The sequence below is a fragment of the Acipenser ruthenus genome, chromosome 6 (genome assembly GCF_902713425.1).
Source record: "Acipenser ruthenus chromosome 6, fAciRut3.2 maternal haplotype, whole genome shotgun sequence".
Classification (NCBI taxonomy): domain Eukaryota; kingdom Metazoa; phylum Chordata; class Actinopteri; order Acipenseriformes; family Acipenseridae; genus Acipenser; species Acipenser ruthenus.
The window spans coordinates 65899408-65916288 of record NC_081194.1 but is presented as its reverse complement, the minus strand read 5'-3'; the positions used below and the strand labels follow the sequence as shown (position 1 = coordinate 65916288).

Here is a 16881-nt window from a genome sequence, read left to right as displayed (position 1 = left end):
CAATCTTACCAGCGTTGTCAAGTAGCAATTATAACATGAATCTAAGTGAAAAATAATTACAATCCTAATCACCAGGCAAACAATGTAATACATATGAACATATATTACATATTTACTGTTAAATGTAGATGTACTATGTAGTAAAAAAGCCTAACCTGTTTGCAAACATTATAACTCCAGTGTCACTCCAGTGCTGACACACTGCACCACCTTAAAATATTGTGCTCTCTTCTGAATTAATCTGAATAAATATCTGTTTTCAAAAATACATTTTCTGGAAAAGGAATGGAATGCATATATATTTTGTATGTACAATTTGATGTGCTTCTTGGTCTGTATATTTGTTTTTAAAGCCCACTTCTGTGTTTCATGTATAGAAACCCTAGTTAAGACAGATGTCCTTGGGATACTGTACCTTTCTACTGTACATACTATTAAAGACAAAAATCCACTGAATACACTCGCATGCACTGACAGAGATGTAGCTTTTCACACATACACATCACAGACACAAAGGGTTCTAAACCGCAGTTGTACTTCTGTCTACCTGCATTTGAAATATCGGCCTTTTGTTTCTTCTTTAAATAAGACTGCAGATGTTTTTATTGTTTAGTATTCTATTTTACATTTTGTATCATTTCTCTAAAAGCTGTACGTGTCACAGGTTAAGTTCAGCTTTGGCTTCGGAAACTAAAAATAAGTAATCTGTAAATTATATCAACTGACATGTTTCTTATAGCAGCCTTATTATTGTTTTTATTATTAGTAGTAGTCGTAGTCGTAGTAGTATTGGTGTAATGCAAGGCACAACATTTTATATGCAACATATACAGCATAATATGAATTCCTTAACCATTAGTTTAAACTGGGCACTTAGAAATTATAACAAATCAGTGCCAAATCAGTCATTTAATAAAGGTTAAGAATTCTGATGCATTATTGGGAACAATGATTCCGAGTCACCTTTTTCTACATGGGCTACAAAAGGAACCCCTTTCACTCTTAGGGTAACCTAGCCAAAGGTTTGACAAGACAGCAATTTAGAAACTGACACCGACAATTAGTTTAAAGCAAGCAAGACACTTTAAGGCAATGAGCAACCGGTCAAACACATAATATACAGTATGGGTGATAATGTTAGCACCAATTGTGTTAGCTTTGGTGAATCTTCACTACCATTCACTACCTGCAGAGGTCACTTTAATCTCGGAAACAGATCTAATCCACAGAGCCCAAAAGTAACAGTTGTAAACTAAAAGCTATAGTCACGAGTAGTACTTAAAAAGGGGTTCATCATAAAATCAAGCAGAAGATGGGCTAAATAACTCTCCAGTGTAAGGGTTTACGCTACTGTTGTGTTTTGTTATACACCAGCCTGCCCTCTCCAGTAATGTCACAGTCATGGAAGAATCCTTTCTCACATCTAAATGTATTTTTGACTTAAGAGTAGGGTATGAGTGTTCAAGAACACAGATGTTTGAGCCGCTCCCACCACACTGTACTGGGTATATGAGCTGCTCCCACCACACTGTACTGGAAATAATATTATGGAAACACCTTAACAAACTAAATTCCTGCTTATGGCTTCCTGTTCAAGCCATCTTTCGTTTACAATATGCACAGTTTTTTGGTGTTGAGTGGACTCCCATGAAATCGCCAACCCAAGTTCACGAGATTTAAACGCTAGCTTCAGAGATCCACACCATTCATCACTGTAGTTGTGGACAGTGAAGTCTTTTTTTGCCATTCAGATCTCCTTCCCATCTTCACATGAACTGCCACTGACTGAAGTCCAAAACTTCAAATCTGATATTAATCTAGCTCATTTCAGCCTCTTAATCTCTTTGATAATCTGGATGGTGATGTCTTGGCCAGATCATAAGCGAATGTCTTCCGGCTCTTGATCAGTGTCTCTTAGGAACAGATTTTATCTTCAACTTCAGCTTTCACAACTTCAGCAGTAGAGAAATACAGTGTAGATGGGCTGCATTTCTATTGCAACCCTTTTCTAAAAAGAAGATTTTATTGGTATATATTTATATGCTTCCTGAGCCAGTTTTGAGCCAATATTTAATGCACATTACTAAAGGGTGTTTCCATATTTTTTTCCCAGTACTGTCGAGTACAACAGTTTGTGCAAGTATGTGCTTTCTTCTGTACAAAGTGGACCTGCTTGTCTACCAGACTGACCTGTTCTCCAATTCAGTGTTGTTATGAGTTTACAAAATGGGGGGAAAAAACCCACTGTAACTTTCTCACAGGTCCCTTATCATTTTTTTTAGTTTACTGCCTCTGCTGCATATAGCAGGAGCCCTCCACAACCCACCTGTCTCATGTGCAGCACAGAATATGAGTGTGGTCAGGTTCCTATACCCAGAGCACAGGAAGCACACAGGGACAAAAAATTAACTACTCCATTAAGTCATGGTTATTACCCCTTTTAGTTCAATTGAGTCAGTTTGTGAGAGAAGAATCATAATGTAACACTAGAGGGGGCTAGCCACAGTTGTGGTGGTTTGGAGGTTTGCTAACTGCTCAAATGACAAGTAAGCAAAGTGCTTTTCAGTCCTCCACCATTCCCAGGATGCTGTACGGCTGCTACGTTAGAATATAAAACACCAGGGTGAAGACACCTCTCTCCACCACATGGCGAAGCATAGAATTGAAATACCATTATATCTTGTGTGTAGAAAAATGAAGAGAAAAACAACTTTTTGTTTCTTTTCGTACATACAAAACATATTCTTATATACACAGAGTAACCAGAGAAAGAAAAAAAAAGCTTATATGCAGGCTTTTAAAAATATTTGTCTGTTTTTTTATGTTTGTTTTAGCTTTTATATGTCTCATTGTCCTGTGAATTATGACAGTGTAACAGAAAAATAAAGGTCCCTTTCTTTAGTTGAAGAACCAAAAAAGAAACAAAAAACAGCAAAAAACAATAAACAAAACAAATAAACAAAAAACGAGTTATAATTGAGAAACAGACAGAGGGAGAGAAAAAGAAAGGAAGCACCTTCAAAGTGAAGACTCATACTGTAGAAGCTCATAGAGCAAGGGTCCGTCTCTGTACCTGATCCCTACTGCTGCGGGGGTGATGTACTGAAGGATGTTGATAGTCCTCCTCAGCCTACGGTCCACAAAGTGGGCATCCCAGGCTGGGTAGCGCTTCCTTGGCATGTCGATTTTGATGAGGGGACCCTCGAGGTGGTAGGGCCTTCCCACGGGGGTGGTTGGCACCGTTGGTCTCACCTGGAAAACGGGCAGGCAGGTGTCGGTTGTCAGGTCCTCTTCTTCCTCCTGCTGCTCCCCGGTGGAGCCTCCTCTGCTTCGGGTAGCCTGGGACCCCCTAGGCCCCGGGGTGGGAGCCATGGGCTCAGCTTCGGGAGGCAAAGGCAAACCCCAGAGAAGCTCAGCACAACAAGAGCTGACCAGGATCGTTGCCCGAGGGCCCATGGGGTGAAGCACTCCATAGTAGAGGAGCATGAAGATCACCCCTGTGGCAAAGCTGAGGAACACGCCACACAGGGCAGGCACCGCGTAAGAGTCGGTGGCAGCAGGGTCCCTGTAGAAATACCACAGAAACGTCAAGGCGGCGTTCTCGGTGAGCACCACTAGGTAGTAAGCCACCATGCGGTATCGGGTCCTACCTTCCTTGACGTTGAACCAACAGAAGATATAAACGATACCCACCACCATGTTGAACAGGACCTCCTCCCACTTGGACATGCAAAAGTCAGTGCCCCCGTGGACGATCCAGAAAGCCATGGCGCACCAGTGGATCACCACAAAGATCCCGAAATAGAGCTGGAAGATAGAGGCGAAAAGGGCAAAGGAAAGCACCCGGGAGGAGATGGTGAAGAGGCGCCAGAAGATGTGGATCACGGCGCCCCGATAGCTCATGCTTTTCTTGTCGTCCCGCGAGTCCCTCAGGAGCTTGTGGTAGGACGCCAGCACCCAGGCCAGGGAGAACAGGGAGGCCAATGAGGACATACCTGCAGTGGGAGAAACCAGAGAAAGATAGAGAAAAAGCAAGGTTAAATGCAAGGCTAAAAGGCCCCTAAGGCATTGTTAAAAACAAAAAGTATCTAATTGAGCTTCTCAAAGGAGGAAAAAAATCTGTGCTACAGTCAACAGGTAAGAGAGGTTCCCCTTCCTAGATGTAGCAGTAACTCAGTTTTGTCCACCTTTTCTTTGGTTGAAATTGTAAGTACTATTCTGAGTTACTATTTTTGAGACCCAAGTGGCACAAAACGATGTAGTCCATTCAGCTAGAAAGCTCCAAAGGCAGGTCTGCCTTCTACTGGTGTGACAAAAATCGATATTTGAAAGATCAAGGTAGTCATATCAAACAAATGCAAAATAGAGTAATTGAGTTGGTGTCCTTTTGAGACATCTACAATGTCACCTGTACAACAGATCTTTTTTAATAAAGTATGTATTATTTCTCCATGTTTTATTTCTCTCTATTGCAGTAAAACTCATAACAGGTCAACATCACTTCCTTCAAAATAACATATAACAAAAACTGTTCCAGTTTTAGTATTACCCTACCCCATTACGGTTAATGAAATAAAATAATACAAATCCGCAACGTACCAAATGGATTAAAAACTCAGTGGTTGTCTAACAAACACATCTTACCAGTACTGCTCATAAGACCCTCGAAAAAGTCTCTTCCTTTACAATGTAAAGCTTCTCTTATTTGCAAACCAAACTCCTCAAGTAAATTGTAAATAATAAACCATTAAATAACCCCCCTTTTCTATACATTCATGATGTAAAAACCTAGTTTCTGAGAAACATAAGAGGTGTTCCAAATGACTAAAGATCCCAATAGTCACAACTATTATTTGTAATTTGTGAATCTAGAAATGTCCTTTTAGTGCAGCGGTGAGAGTACCATACAGTGGTACTGTAAACTTCACTTTCCCGACTCCTTTTGTACAGAAACTAACCCCTCTAAATATGTTTGCTCTGTGAGCCTACCGTGGTATAGGGATCAATTACATTTTCATGCTAGCCTGTGTTCCTCAGTGCTGCAAAAGAAATGGGGAGGCAGAGTGCTTGGGGGTCCCATTAAGCCCCCAGCAACAGCAGAATCTTATTATTGGATTCTGACTGACAACACTTTTCATATTATTATTATTATTATTATTATTATTATTATTATTATTATTATTATTATTATTATTATTATTATTAATGTATGTATTTATTTATTCATTTATTTATTTGGCAGATGCCTTTATCCAAGGTTATTTACAGGTGTTACAGGGCAGTGCTGTACAGGGTTACAATACAAGATTAACATATATAGTATAGTTTACAGTAAGTAATAATACTACTAAAATACAATTTGGATGCAACAAGTTAGGATTACAACAAGTTATATTTACAATGACATATTAGTAGTGCAGTAGTGCAAGGATAGTGCATCAGCTAAGGATCCAGTAACGTGGTGCTTAGGTTAGGCAAGTCTAGTGCATAGTAGTAGGGGAGATCAATAGATCTGCAAGTGCACTAGCCAACAGAGAAAAGAAAACAGTAGCCCATCATAGTTTATTCTAATAAATGTAACTCTGCCAACGTATGCTTAAAAATGCACTGCATACAACATTAATATAGCATTTAGATTTCAAGATCACGTCACTAACATACTTTGCATACAATATTTTCCAAACAAAGTTGTTAAGGCAGGAGAAAGGCAGAGAAAAGATTAAGCACATCCAATCAACTTAATTTGCTAAACTTAAATAAATGACCAACAAAATAATTATATACCAACCGTACAGGCAAGAGAGTGAACGAGGAAATAGGGGGCGGGAGGGTTTGAGTTGCTCCTCCAATTATAAACAGGGATCAGACTATGTCATCTGCTATTGCTAGTACTGTACTGTTTGTGGTTATATCAGATTTTGTAAGGCTTGTCTCCTCTGAGGAAAAAAAAACTCTGCACCTCTCCAATTAAAACCTGTGCTCTGATCACGTGATCTTCTACTGCTAATACTGGGGTTAATAGCAGATAGAAGTTATTAACGGCGCCTTGACTCCTATAGGAGCCTATAGGAATGTTTTAATTTGTACAGCGGAGGGTAGTTGCTTCACATCAACTTCAGTCTCCAATTAAAGGAGAGTCTTCCTCTCCTTTCTCAAATGCTCAAACACGCTGCACTGAAAGAATCCATTCCCGACATTGGAGGCTTGTTGCTAGGGAGCTGACTTCACTGCCTTGTGACTTTTGCTAGTGCATTGCTGCCACAAGTGAACACCTCGTTAGCTAAAATAAAAACCGCTTCAGCAAGTAGATATTTACTTTGCTTTGTGTTATTGTGCAATGCGTGTGTATATGATAACAGTACGATATTTTTTTTATTTTTTATTTTTTATTTTTTTTAATTGTTTTGGATTTTTTCACTTTAAAATTTTGAGGAGGCACTGCCTCCATTGCCTACTCTAAGGAGCCTCCACTGGTGTACAAAGCCAACTACAAAGCCACAGCACAGCTTTCAGCTTTAGTCAAGATGCTTGTGCTGCTTCACTGGGGTTTAAAAAATACACTCACCACCGCTTAGAATGGGTGCGTTTGTGTTTATGTGATTCACCCACAGTAAGCGATGGACGGTATAAACTCCCACACAATCAACTTACATTCAAAATGTACCCCAATCACCAGTACAGTAATCAAAACAAACAAGCGTGTATGCGGTTAAAAATCTTTATTAAGACACTCATTACACTAATAAAAATGATGTATTAAAACCTATGAATGTAATAAAAAGTACAGTAATCCATCGCGTATCCGACTGCGGTGGGACCAGAGTAAGGGCAGGTATGTAAAAAGTCGGATGAACTAATCCTGTTTTAAATACCATTATACACAGCTGTAACAATTACTGTACTACATTATTATCGTTTTGAGATTCTGCTTGTATTAGGGAGCTCCCCTAAATCCCTTTGCTCAGAAAGATACAGGGTATTAATGCTTGTGACAGAGTAGCCGTCTGCCTTGTGAGAGCGTGCATTCACTGCTGAGTGACAGGCAGGAGATCGAGACGGAGGTTGAACAGGATTCATTTACATATTGTAGCGCTGAGCTGGGGGGTTTCCAGGATATAATGAGACAGACAACTGCTGCGGTTATTTTTTTAGCTTTTAGTGAACAATGGCTCTCATTCCTCTCCTCTCACTCACAAACTCAACCTCTCTTAACTCTCAATTCTCCCGCCGCCAGATCATCTCCACACACACACCCAAGTCCCTCCCCCTTCCTCACTCATTGGTCCAACAATCCCTATCTCTGACTGGTCGTGTCAGACCTTCTCCCACCCCCACAGTGACACACTCACACACAGGCAGTCTTTCAGCTCTAAGCCACACAAGCACTAAAACAAACAGAGAACACTAACAGATCTGAACAACAATAATACAGTTTACAAACACACATTATTTACAGAGTACTCCCATCCCCTTCCCCAGTCCATAATCAGGTCCATTCCCACACTGTCCCCAGCTTTTTGAAGCAATGTTGCATTGTTTGCTGACTGACAGAGTTCCAAGCATGCTTTAGCAAGCGCAAAGCATCTAACAGAGACATTTTATTTACACTGAATTTTTGTGCTGATGCTAATTGCTTTTCTCTTTCCAGCCATGCTTGCTTGCTGTTGCAGTCAGTGGTGTTTTCTCAAACTGTAAATAAACCCGACACTGCATACAGGGATTAAATAGCCATGGTACAGTACAGGGGTAATCGCTCAGTAACGAGGTGCAAACAGTTGATTGATCGATCTGTTGAGCTTTTTTACTACAGTAAAGTGCTGCTGTTTTTTATTGAAATCTATGTGAGAGGTGAAATCAGCTGACTTGTGGATTAGTAAGAGCGATTACTACAGTATAAGCAGTGTGTTTGTTATTTAAATCTATATCAATGGCACATAACGAGATCTGAACAGCTGAGTTTTCCCGAAATATATGGCATGCTTAACACGGTGTAAACGATGCCTTTATTATTGAAATCAATGGGACTAGCAAACGCTATTTGTCTGATATAAATGGCTGCCCGAAATAACACTGTACAGTGTAAGTGGTGGTGACGGTATATACAGCACTTCCTACACTTACTAGAGATTGAATGATTCCGCTGTTTCACTTGTAACAGGAGATTACAAATTGTGCCTACAATTCATAAATGACGATGTTTCCTTGATAATGCAGGATATTGGTAATCTATTAATAGCACTGTCTGTTTCCTAATGCCTGGAGTGGTTTCTGTTTTTAGTTGACCTTTGCACCAAATATATAGCTTTTTCTTTTTTTTTTGTAACGAGGGAGGGTTTTGGCTTTGTGTGCCCTTGAAAAGCTAAACGCTTAGGGCATAATCTATAGCTTCAGTTTTCCTTTTCCATATGCAACTACAGTACTTGCTTGCTTTACTAGGCTCACATTTAAACAGCAGACCAAATAGCTTAGTTAGATTTTGACAAAGAGTAAAACTGTGCTTGTTTTGTTTTACTGTGATATCAGGCCTACCTATCAGCCTAGAATGGGATGACTGTTAGACATGTTGGGTTTTTATTTCAAAGCGAGATTATGGTTAGGTTTGGGTATTTTTTCATATTCATGAATCTTAGGTTTTTACTTTATCAACATAGCAATCTTTTTTATGCAATTTTACTTTTTATTTTATATTCTAATCGCAGGATGACGAGGAATTCCACTATTTCGTTTTTCTTTGTATAATTTTGTGTTTCAGACATAAAATCCTGGTGACTTTTTAAAGCACACAGATGCCCTTAATAGAATGACATTTAACCTTAAAGCACATCAGGTACATCAAAGTGTAACCATTGACCTGTCCCCTGGTAACACTGCCCCTTGTGGATATAAGAAATACATCAGTGATACATATCACAGAACAAAAGCACTGTAGTATTTCCTAAACCCCACTAGGAGCCGAGTTATAAAGTCACCAGGGTGTGATAACTGAAACAGAAAATGATTTAAAAAAAAAAAGAAGAAGAAAAAAAATGAGAACAGAGTTATGATAACTCTGATATCTGTCCCTTAAGTTAAGAGAATATACATATCATGTATTCATTTTTTACGTGGAGGGTTGTTATAACAGATTTTTTCAACATACTGGGTCATGTACCAAATCATTAATCCTCAGAATCGATGAATGCGTCTAGTATGTATTAAGTTACAAGTTTTTGTGTATTTACTGACCAGCAAGAGGAGTGCTTCACCCAAATCATTAGGTGGGTTAAAAAAAAACTACAAAAAATACGTCCGTGGAGCTACCTGTACTTACTCCATTGTTTCAAACAGACCTCCATAGAAATGTATTAAAATACTTTATATATATACCCAATGCAATTTTATTTTGGCTAACTTTGATGTAGTTAAATCTTTATTGATGTCATAACACCAAGAACTGAACGATCAGCATGGATCAGGTGACGTGGCACATAAACTACATATCACTCAGTAGAGCTGGAAATACCCAGACACTGGGGAATCCAATAACCTAACCTTAAGCAAGCCTCCGACAAAAAAAAAAAAAAAAAAAGAATCATTTTTTATTCCAACAGAATGGGTGGAATAGTAATAAAAAATGGATTTGTGAGAGGCTACTTTGAACACAGTAAATAGAGTCAACATGTTTCCAAATAACTATTGTATAGTGGCCATTGCTTAACTTTAAATTCTGGTTCAAATGTTCACCGAATAAATAATTCCCTGAAGTTACAGCACACTGCAGGGATTTCTTATTGCTTTTTTTAAATTGAAATACTATAGACTGACTTTGAAACTGTTCATTTTAATTTGTATTAACTATGGGTTACAATGCAGCGGTGGAATGCTTTCACATGGACTTAGGTCATTTTTTTTCTTAACCTGTTTAACTGCAATGATTCCTCATTCTTACCTGCTCATTACCAAATTAAAGAGTAAGTAGCGGGGTTCTGAAAAATATAGCGTTACACGTCCCCACGTGTTGCTACAACTGTTTAAATAAAGTACCTATCATTTTCATTGTTAACATCCTCACAACTTTTTACACTTCTAACTTTAAAGTCTGTTTCAAAGCTCTTTTAAAAATGTCCGCTCTAGTGCACGGGGGGTTTGAGATCTATCCCCTAAATCAGTGGCGCGCACAGTGGGAGGGTGCGGAGATGACTAAAGAACTGCAGTTCTGTAAAAAAATAAAAAATAAAAGGACAGAACATTTTAAATAAATACACAAATGACAGTGAATTAGTCCAAGTTCTTACCTTTCAAATGAGACGTTGTAGAACCACAGATGTTATGTTTGAAGTGGCGAGTGCCGTGAAGCTGCAGTGAACAGAGCCGAAATGGCGGCTACCATGTATGGGGTGACAAGTGTTAAAAAAAAAGCACTAATAATTTAACAGTATTTTTTTTCCTAGATTTAACCACAAAAAGTCCAGATTTAACTAAATACATAAATGTTAATACACACATTCTTAAAAGTTTTGAAATATGTAAAAAAAAAATTGGCATTGTATGCAGAGGAGGCGGGGAAGTGGAGGGATTGGCTCTCGGAGTGTAAGGGCAGCTCTGCAGCATACAATGACAAATCAAACGCGTCAGTGGGCAGGGGCTCATTTGCATGTTAGCTTCAGATTTAGAAGGCAACATTTTGTTAAACCCAGATTTATTTTTTCAGATTTAATTGCTGAACAGTAATGTTTTTCAGATTTATCTGTTAGGTAAATATTGAATTGCCAAGTGTAAAAAAAATATTTAAATTACATTTTTTTCACTGATTTATTTGTTAGAAATGTTAGCTAATGTTCACTCGGCAAGTGTAAAAAAAAAAAAAAAAAACATTCACAGATTTGTTATAAACCCAGATTTAATGTGTCAGCTAAATGTTGACTCACCAAGTGTCAACAGATTTATAGACTGATTTTAAATGATTTTAAATGTAGAATTTTGTGGTTAAATCTAGGAAATAAATATGTGATTTACATTAAATCCGGAAAAAAAACACCTATTAAAATATAAAGTCAAGTTCTAGCATTTTAATATGCATGTCAGCGGGGTGGCGCAACAAAATGTATATTAAGGAAATGGGGCGTCATATAAAAAGTTTGCGCACCACTACTGTAAATCACGGCATGAACAGCAACAAGTGCCCTGGTTTTTTTGTTCCGCACCACATCATGGATCATTATTGCTGTGTTACCTGTTTGACAATGTGGGCAATAATCCTTACACGATCAGTGCACTAGAGCGGGCATTTTGAAGACAACTATGAAACTGATTTTAAATTTATAAGGGTAAAAAGTTGTCAGGATGTTAACAATTAATAGAAAAAAATACAGGTACGTTATTTAAATAGTTGTAGCAACACGTGGGGACTTGTAACGCTATATTTCTCAGAAATCCGCTACTTACTCTTTAATAACATATTTATTTTAAAACTTTAGATTAAAAAACTGCTCTAATCTCCCTCAATGTCTTACACAGCTACATTTCATGCTAACAAAATAAAACACGATCTACTGCAAACGAAACACTTCATGAAGACTTTTCATTTAGATGGCGTTATTTGTTTAAATGAACAGTGGTTGCGTTATTTAAAGTGTTTTTTTAGTTTCTATAATTTCTCAATTTTTTTCAACTATCTGACGCGTTTTCATTTCAGAACATATTTTCACTACTTTCTTTGCAAAAGGTGTACATAAAATTCTGCCATCATGTTGACAGCTGTGCCATCAGCGTTGTCAAAGCTGTCGTTGTCAAAGAAATGTAAGAAATGTATCTACATTATGATGTTATTGCTGAAGTGTGGCAGAACTTTATGTACACACACACATACATATGTAGGTAAACATGTCAGCGTATTGTGTTTTCTCAAAAACATTTTGGGAGAGGTGTTTTTAAAGGAAAAGCCTGTCTGCTCCTAAGTGCCCCTTCCTCTTCTCCAATCACAATCTCCACGGCCCACTTTCCCTATTCCAGGTATGGAGCGAAGCAGCTCCCCTTACACGGTAGTGTCTCAGCCCGGTTCTTTTGGATCATTATGCAGAGTTGTAGCACCAGTTGTGGGGCGCTCTCCAGGAAGGTCTCCAGGAGGCGCAGCATGTTGACGTCTGCATATTCGTACATCATGGCCCAGTAGAAGCGGCGTTGGTGTTCCTTCTGCCGCCGGCTTTGAATGCCCAGGTACATAGTACGGATATACCTGCAGGCCAAAAGACAAACAGAGAGGGGGTCCTTTAGAGTGGTGGATCTCAAACTGGCATCCGCAAAGGTTTCCCAATGGGTCCCCAGAACATTTTGGAAACTTCTTTTTTTTGTAAAACATATGTGTGAGCCGTAATTACAAAATCATTTTGGAGGTGGCAATTAGTAGTAAAACAGCCTGAAAATGTGCAACCTTTTAGTTTGAATAAAATCAAATGAACAAATATTTAAACTGGTGACTATAGATATAGGACCCTATTCACTTATATCAAACGTGCGCAACTTTTTTCACAGGCCGCATATCCAGGAAACTAGTTTAACTTTGTGTTTATAGCTGGCCGCACACTAAAGAATAACCCCATGCACATCACAAACAAAAACATACAAAACAAAAACAAAGTGTTAATATCATACATATACACATTCATTGCATAATAATACAGAGCAAATTAAATATCTACTTGCTGAAGCAGTTTTTATTTTAGCAGACGAGTTGTTCAGTTGTAACAGGCAGTAATGTAATAAAAGGCACAGGGCAGTGACATCATCTCCCTAGCAACAAGCCTCCTGTGTTGGGAATGGGTTCTTTCAATGCAGCGGGTTTGTGCATTTGAGAAAGGAGAGGAAGACTCATGAAATTAGTTGGAGACTTAAGCTTATGAGAAGCAATTACCCTCCGCTGTACGAATTAAAATGGTGTTCTGCTTTTTATGCGAAAAATTTGGAAAAGCAAGTCAACAAAGTTTTAAAAAATATTTACGATATATATTCATAACTGAAATGGAATTAATACACTGGGCCGCAGTCAGACGATAAACAGGCCATGGGTTGCGTGTCCCTGACTTATTTTTTTTTCTTCAAAAAACAGTTTTACCTTGAGATCAAACAGTCATTAAAACAACAACAAAAATAAATCAGACCTTAAAATAATCCTTAAAGTTTTGTTCGATATGGCCCATAGTTTTTCTAAAACAACCATTTGAAAACATGTTAATGTAATTGAGAATAAAATGATACATTATAGAAAAAAGATTGTAAACCGTTATTTAGCTATGTGGATTTCTACAGAAGCGTCCTAGTGCCAGTTAAAAAAAAAATCTCCTACGTTGGACTTTCTAAATCCTATGTTGGACTTTCTAAATCCTACGTAGGACTTTTTAACTCCTCAAAGAGTTTGGAAGTTAATTCAATTGCCAATTTTCTTCAGTATCTCATTAGGACATTTTATAACTCATAGTAGTTTTATCTAAACCTAAATATATTTTTATTTTACCATTGTTTTTTTTTTTTTTTAACCCAACTTGAAAAGCCCAATTCAAATGCCTTGCCTCTGCAACCCCCTTACAGAGGACGGAAGATATAGCCTGTTCTGTACAGTTTCCCACTCGTCATTGTGCAGTGTGCAATAAATTAAGATGGTTAACTCCAGATTCTAGAGATTGTTTCATTAGCCTATAATTATCTATAAATACGCTCCAAGTCAGATGGCTGATTATTTACGTTGTTATTTGAGTTCAACTGAATGCACTTATCTACAGCTCCCTGCTGACAGTCTCTTTAATAAATGTCCTTGGCATGACCAATAAGGTAAGTTGCCCTAAGATATCAGAATACCCCCACTAGTCTGTTTACCTGGAAATTGCAGCCTGTCCATATAACTGGATACATGGGCACATTGTGTTTCTATTTTCTGGCATAAACATTTAAAGTATATGTTTGTAATATTATAGTTGTCTAAATCAGTAAAATGTTTGGGTTTTTTTAATCTCATTTCCCTATTGCTTTTATTTATTTATGTATGAGTGGTCTAGTTTGATGCTAATGCACAAGGGGTGTCTGTCGATTGATCTCTGGAGCCAGCATTAGACTCCATATGCATTCTCTCGTCTGCAAAGAGCTCAACTTGATCTGGGGGGATACGTGTCTATTCTACAATTATTACTGCTTCTAATTTATTTAGGGACATTGGGGGTAAAAATGTGCAGCACAGTGTTCTCAAAAATGGTCCATAGAATCCTCCCCTATATTGGTCCTCTTGAAACAACAGCTTTTTCTAAAATATCACAACGTTAAATATATATATATATATATATATATATATATATATATATATATATATATACATAATAGACTACAGCACACCAACAGTATGACAGAATTCATTATATCAGATCCCAATGCTAAACTTTTTTAAAAGATGACATTCGATTCTACTACTGGTTGTAGCTTCATTGAAACAAAACCACCAACTGAATGGAAGAAGCATTACAGAAAAGGAGCAGAGGAGAGGGCTACAGCAGAGCCATCCAACCATTTTGGTTAAAAAATCCATACCGGTGACCAGGGAGTTCTTAAAGAGACACACACACACACACACATACAGTATATATTACCAACGAGAAGGAAGAAAGTCTGCAGCATTGAAAAGCAGCGAAGACACAGCTTCAGTATGTTTGTGCCTATAGATGTGTGTCATCCTAAAACACAAATTTGCATTTTGACTATACTTTCTTCTACCTAAGACTAGATTGCCCAAACCCTTTTGCAGCCTTCAATGGGTTTCTCATCTTAATCAAAGGGACAACTGCAAATGAGATGCACTACAGACAGAAGAGAAGAGGGCTCTGAGAGCCCTCTTGTACAGCTACAGAGCCACATTAGGTTACACAGACAGCCTGGCATTGGACTAAAACAGTCAATACTTACATTTATCTACTTAATGTAAAGTCAGGTATTTTTTGATAGAAAACAGAATTTCAAATGCTTAAGTTGGTCACATTTTGGGTGAAAAAGCAGTAAAAATCCAAAACAACCTAAACGACCTGGCTCATATTACAGGTGATTCGCCGACATTAAAAGCAGCTGGACTGCTCCTTAGCCTAGTGTACTAATGAGACAGATTTTTTTTTCTGTGGTTTTTTCAATTTTTTCTTTCAGGTTGTCTTTTTTATTGGTGTCCTCGGTTGGCTTTTTATTCTCTGGCTCAGTTTGAGTCCGCTACAGTGTCCACTGACTGCACACCTACTCAAGTACATTTCATTGTTCAAGCAAGTCTCACTGCTGCCGTTGTGATGCTTGTTGTTGGGAAACACAGCAGCATGTTGCCTGCCAAGATTCTCATAGATCTTCATGTAAATTATTAATGGGATTCCTGTATTATTTTTGTCTCTGTATGTTGAAGTTGAGCTGTCTTGGTGTTTCTGTCACATGAAACAAATATCAGTCTAGGCAACGAGGTGCTGTTAATATTTCCCAATACAATTCTTTTTTAACTTAAATACATTTGTGTTGTTAACATGTGGTTAAGCATTAATAAACCATGTAGTGCATATTGTTGTAACATTATGGTACTTTTATGATACCTAATTTCAAACCCACATGTCTTGTTACATATAGAAGCATGCTTTCTTGACGACTGAACTGGATTTTATTACTACAAATATTCATACTGAGGTTCAGCAACAAACTTAAACTGTCTTTGCTTACAGTTAAGAATTAAGTCAAATAGGCAAATACTTCCAGCTCCTCTCAGCTCTGGGAGCGCACCTCCATTCTGACCTGAAACCTGCCTTTCAGCCTTGGGCCTTTCTGAAGCAGAAACTGACAATTTTGATAAATTGCGAGGTAGATTTGATAAAGACTAATGTCCAATGGGGGCAAGGTCAAGACTGTTAATTTGACTTTGCTGTGACCTTACTTGAAACCAGACCTTCAAACATGAGAGACATGAAAATCTTGTGGATTCCAGATGTGTCACCGATCCTTATAACTTTTACTGTGGTATACCAGGGGTAACAGCATTGTAAAAGCTATCTGAAAGCATGGTTAAAAAAAAAACACAATAAACCGTGAAAAGGAACAGTCTAAGCATGGTAGACTGAGGAGAGCTTTTTTAAGGGTAACCCCCTTGCTTATACAATATTAGAACTGTCTGCCCAGAGATATAAGATACTCTTTTTCCAGCTATTAGCATTTTATTTGCTCTGCTGGCTAAACTGTTATTTTGTAAGTTGCTGTATTCAAATTCCTTAGCATGACATTGCATTATAGTTGTTTAAATTGTATTTTATTGTGTATCTATTAAAAATAAAGATGACACCAGGTTTTATATACTACACTGTATAAACTGTAAGTGTTTACACAAAAGGTATATTGATTATTCCTTTGTTTTAACAATACATAACACAATATTAATGATTTGTAAACTGAGTACTGCTAATTTACATTACCGTTAAACAAGAACTTCATATCACTTGATCAATAGGATCATGAAATCAAGGGGCAGTTTATGCTCATTGTAAAAATACATGGACTGGCATTGTTAATAATACTTTAGTGTTGGGGAGGCAGGTAAAATGGCTAATGAGGCAGATTGAAGAATCTGAATTTGTTGAACAGTGAAGTCATAAATCAGTGCGCTGGTGAAGGCTGTCCTTAGTTGCTGAGTTTGAAGTGTGCTTAACAGGGGGAGCCAGAACACCAACCAAAAGAAGCAAGCCTCTTTACTGCTGCACAAGAGGCTTGATCCCAAAACGGCATGCATCACACTGTGTAACGGGCAGTGCTATGTAACGGGCAGTGCTGTGTGATACAATGCCGTTACTGATTCAGTCCTCTGTTAAAAGCTCTTAAGGTTAAAAGCTCTTAAACCACAAATGCAGATGA

General features: G+C 38.0%; 1 protein-coding gene across 1 annotated transcript in view; it reads right to left on the bottom strand.

Moving 5' to 3' along the window:
* Positions 1–2351: 2351 nt before the first annotated feature.
* The window catches only part of LOC117411439 (XK-related protein 6-like), a 99379-nt gene continuing 84849 nt past the window's right edge, over positions 2352–16881 (bottom strand). The window contains exons 3-4 of the mRNA XM_059025699.1: positions 12018–12214; positions 2352–3995 (exon numbers count right to left, since the gene is read on the bottom strand). Of these exons, the coding sequence (XP_058881682.1) occupies positions 3019–3995; positions 12018–12214 (1174 nt within the window). The 3' untranslated portion in view covers positions 2352–3018. The remainder of the gene's footprint in view (positions 3996–12017; positions 12215–16881) is intronic.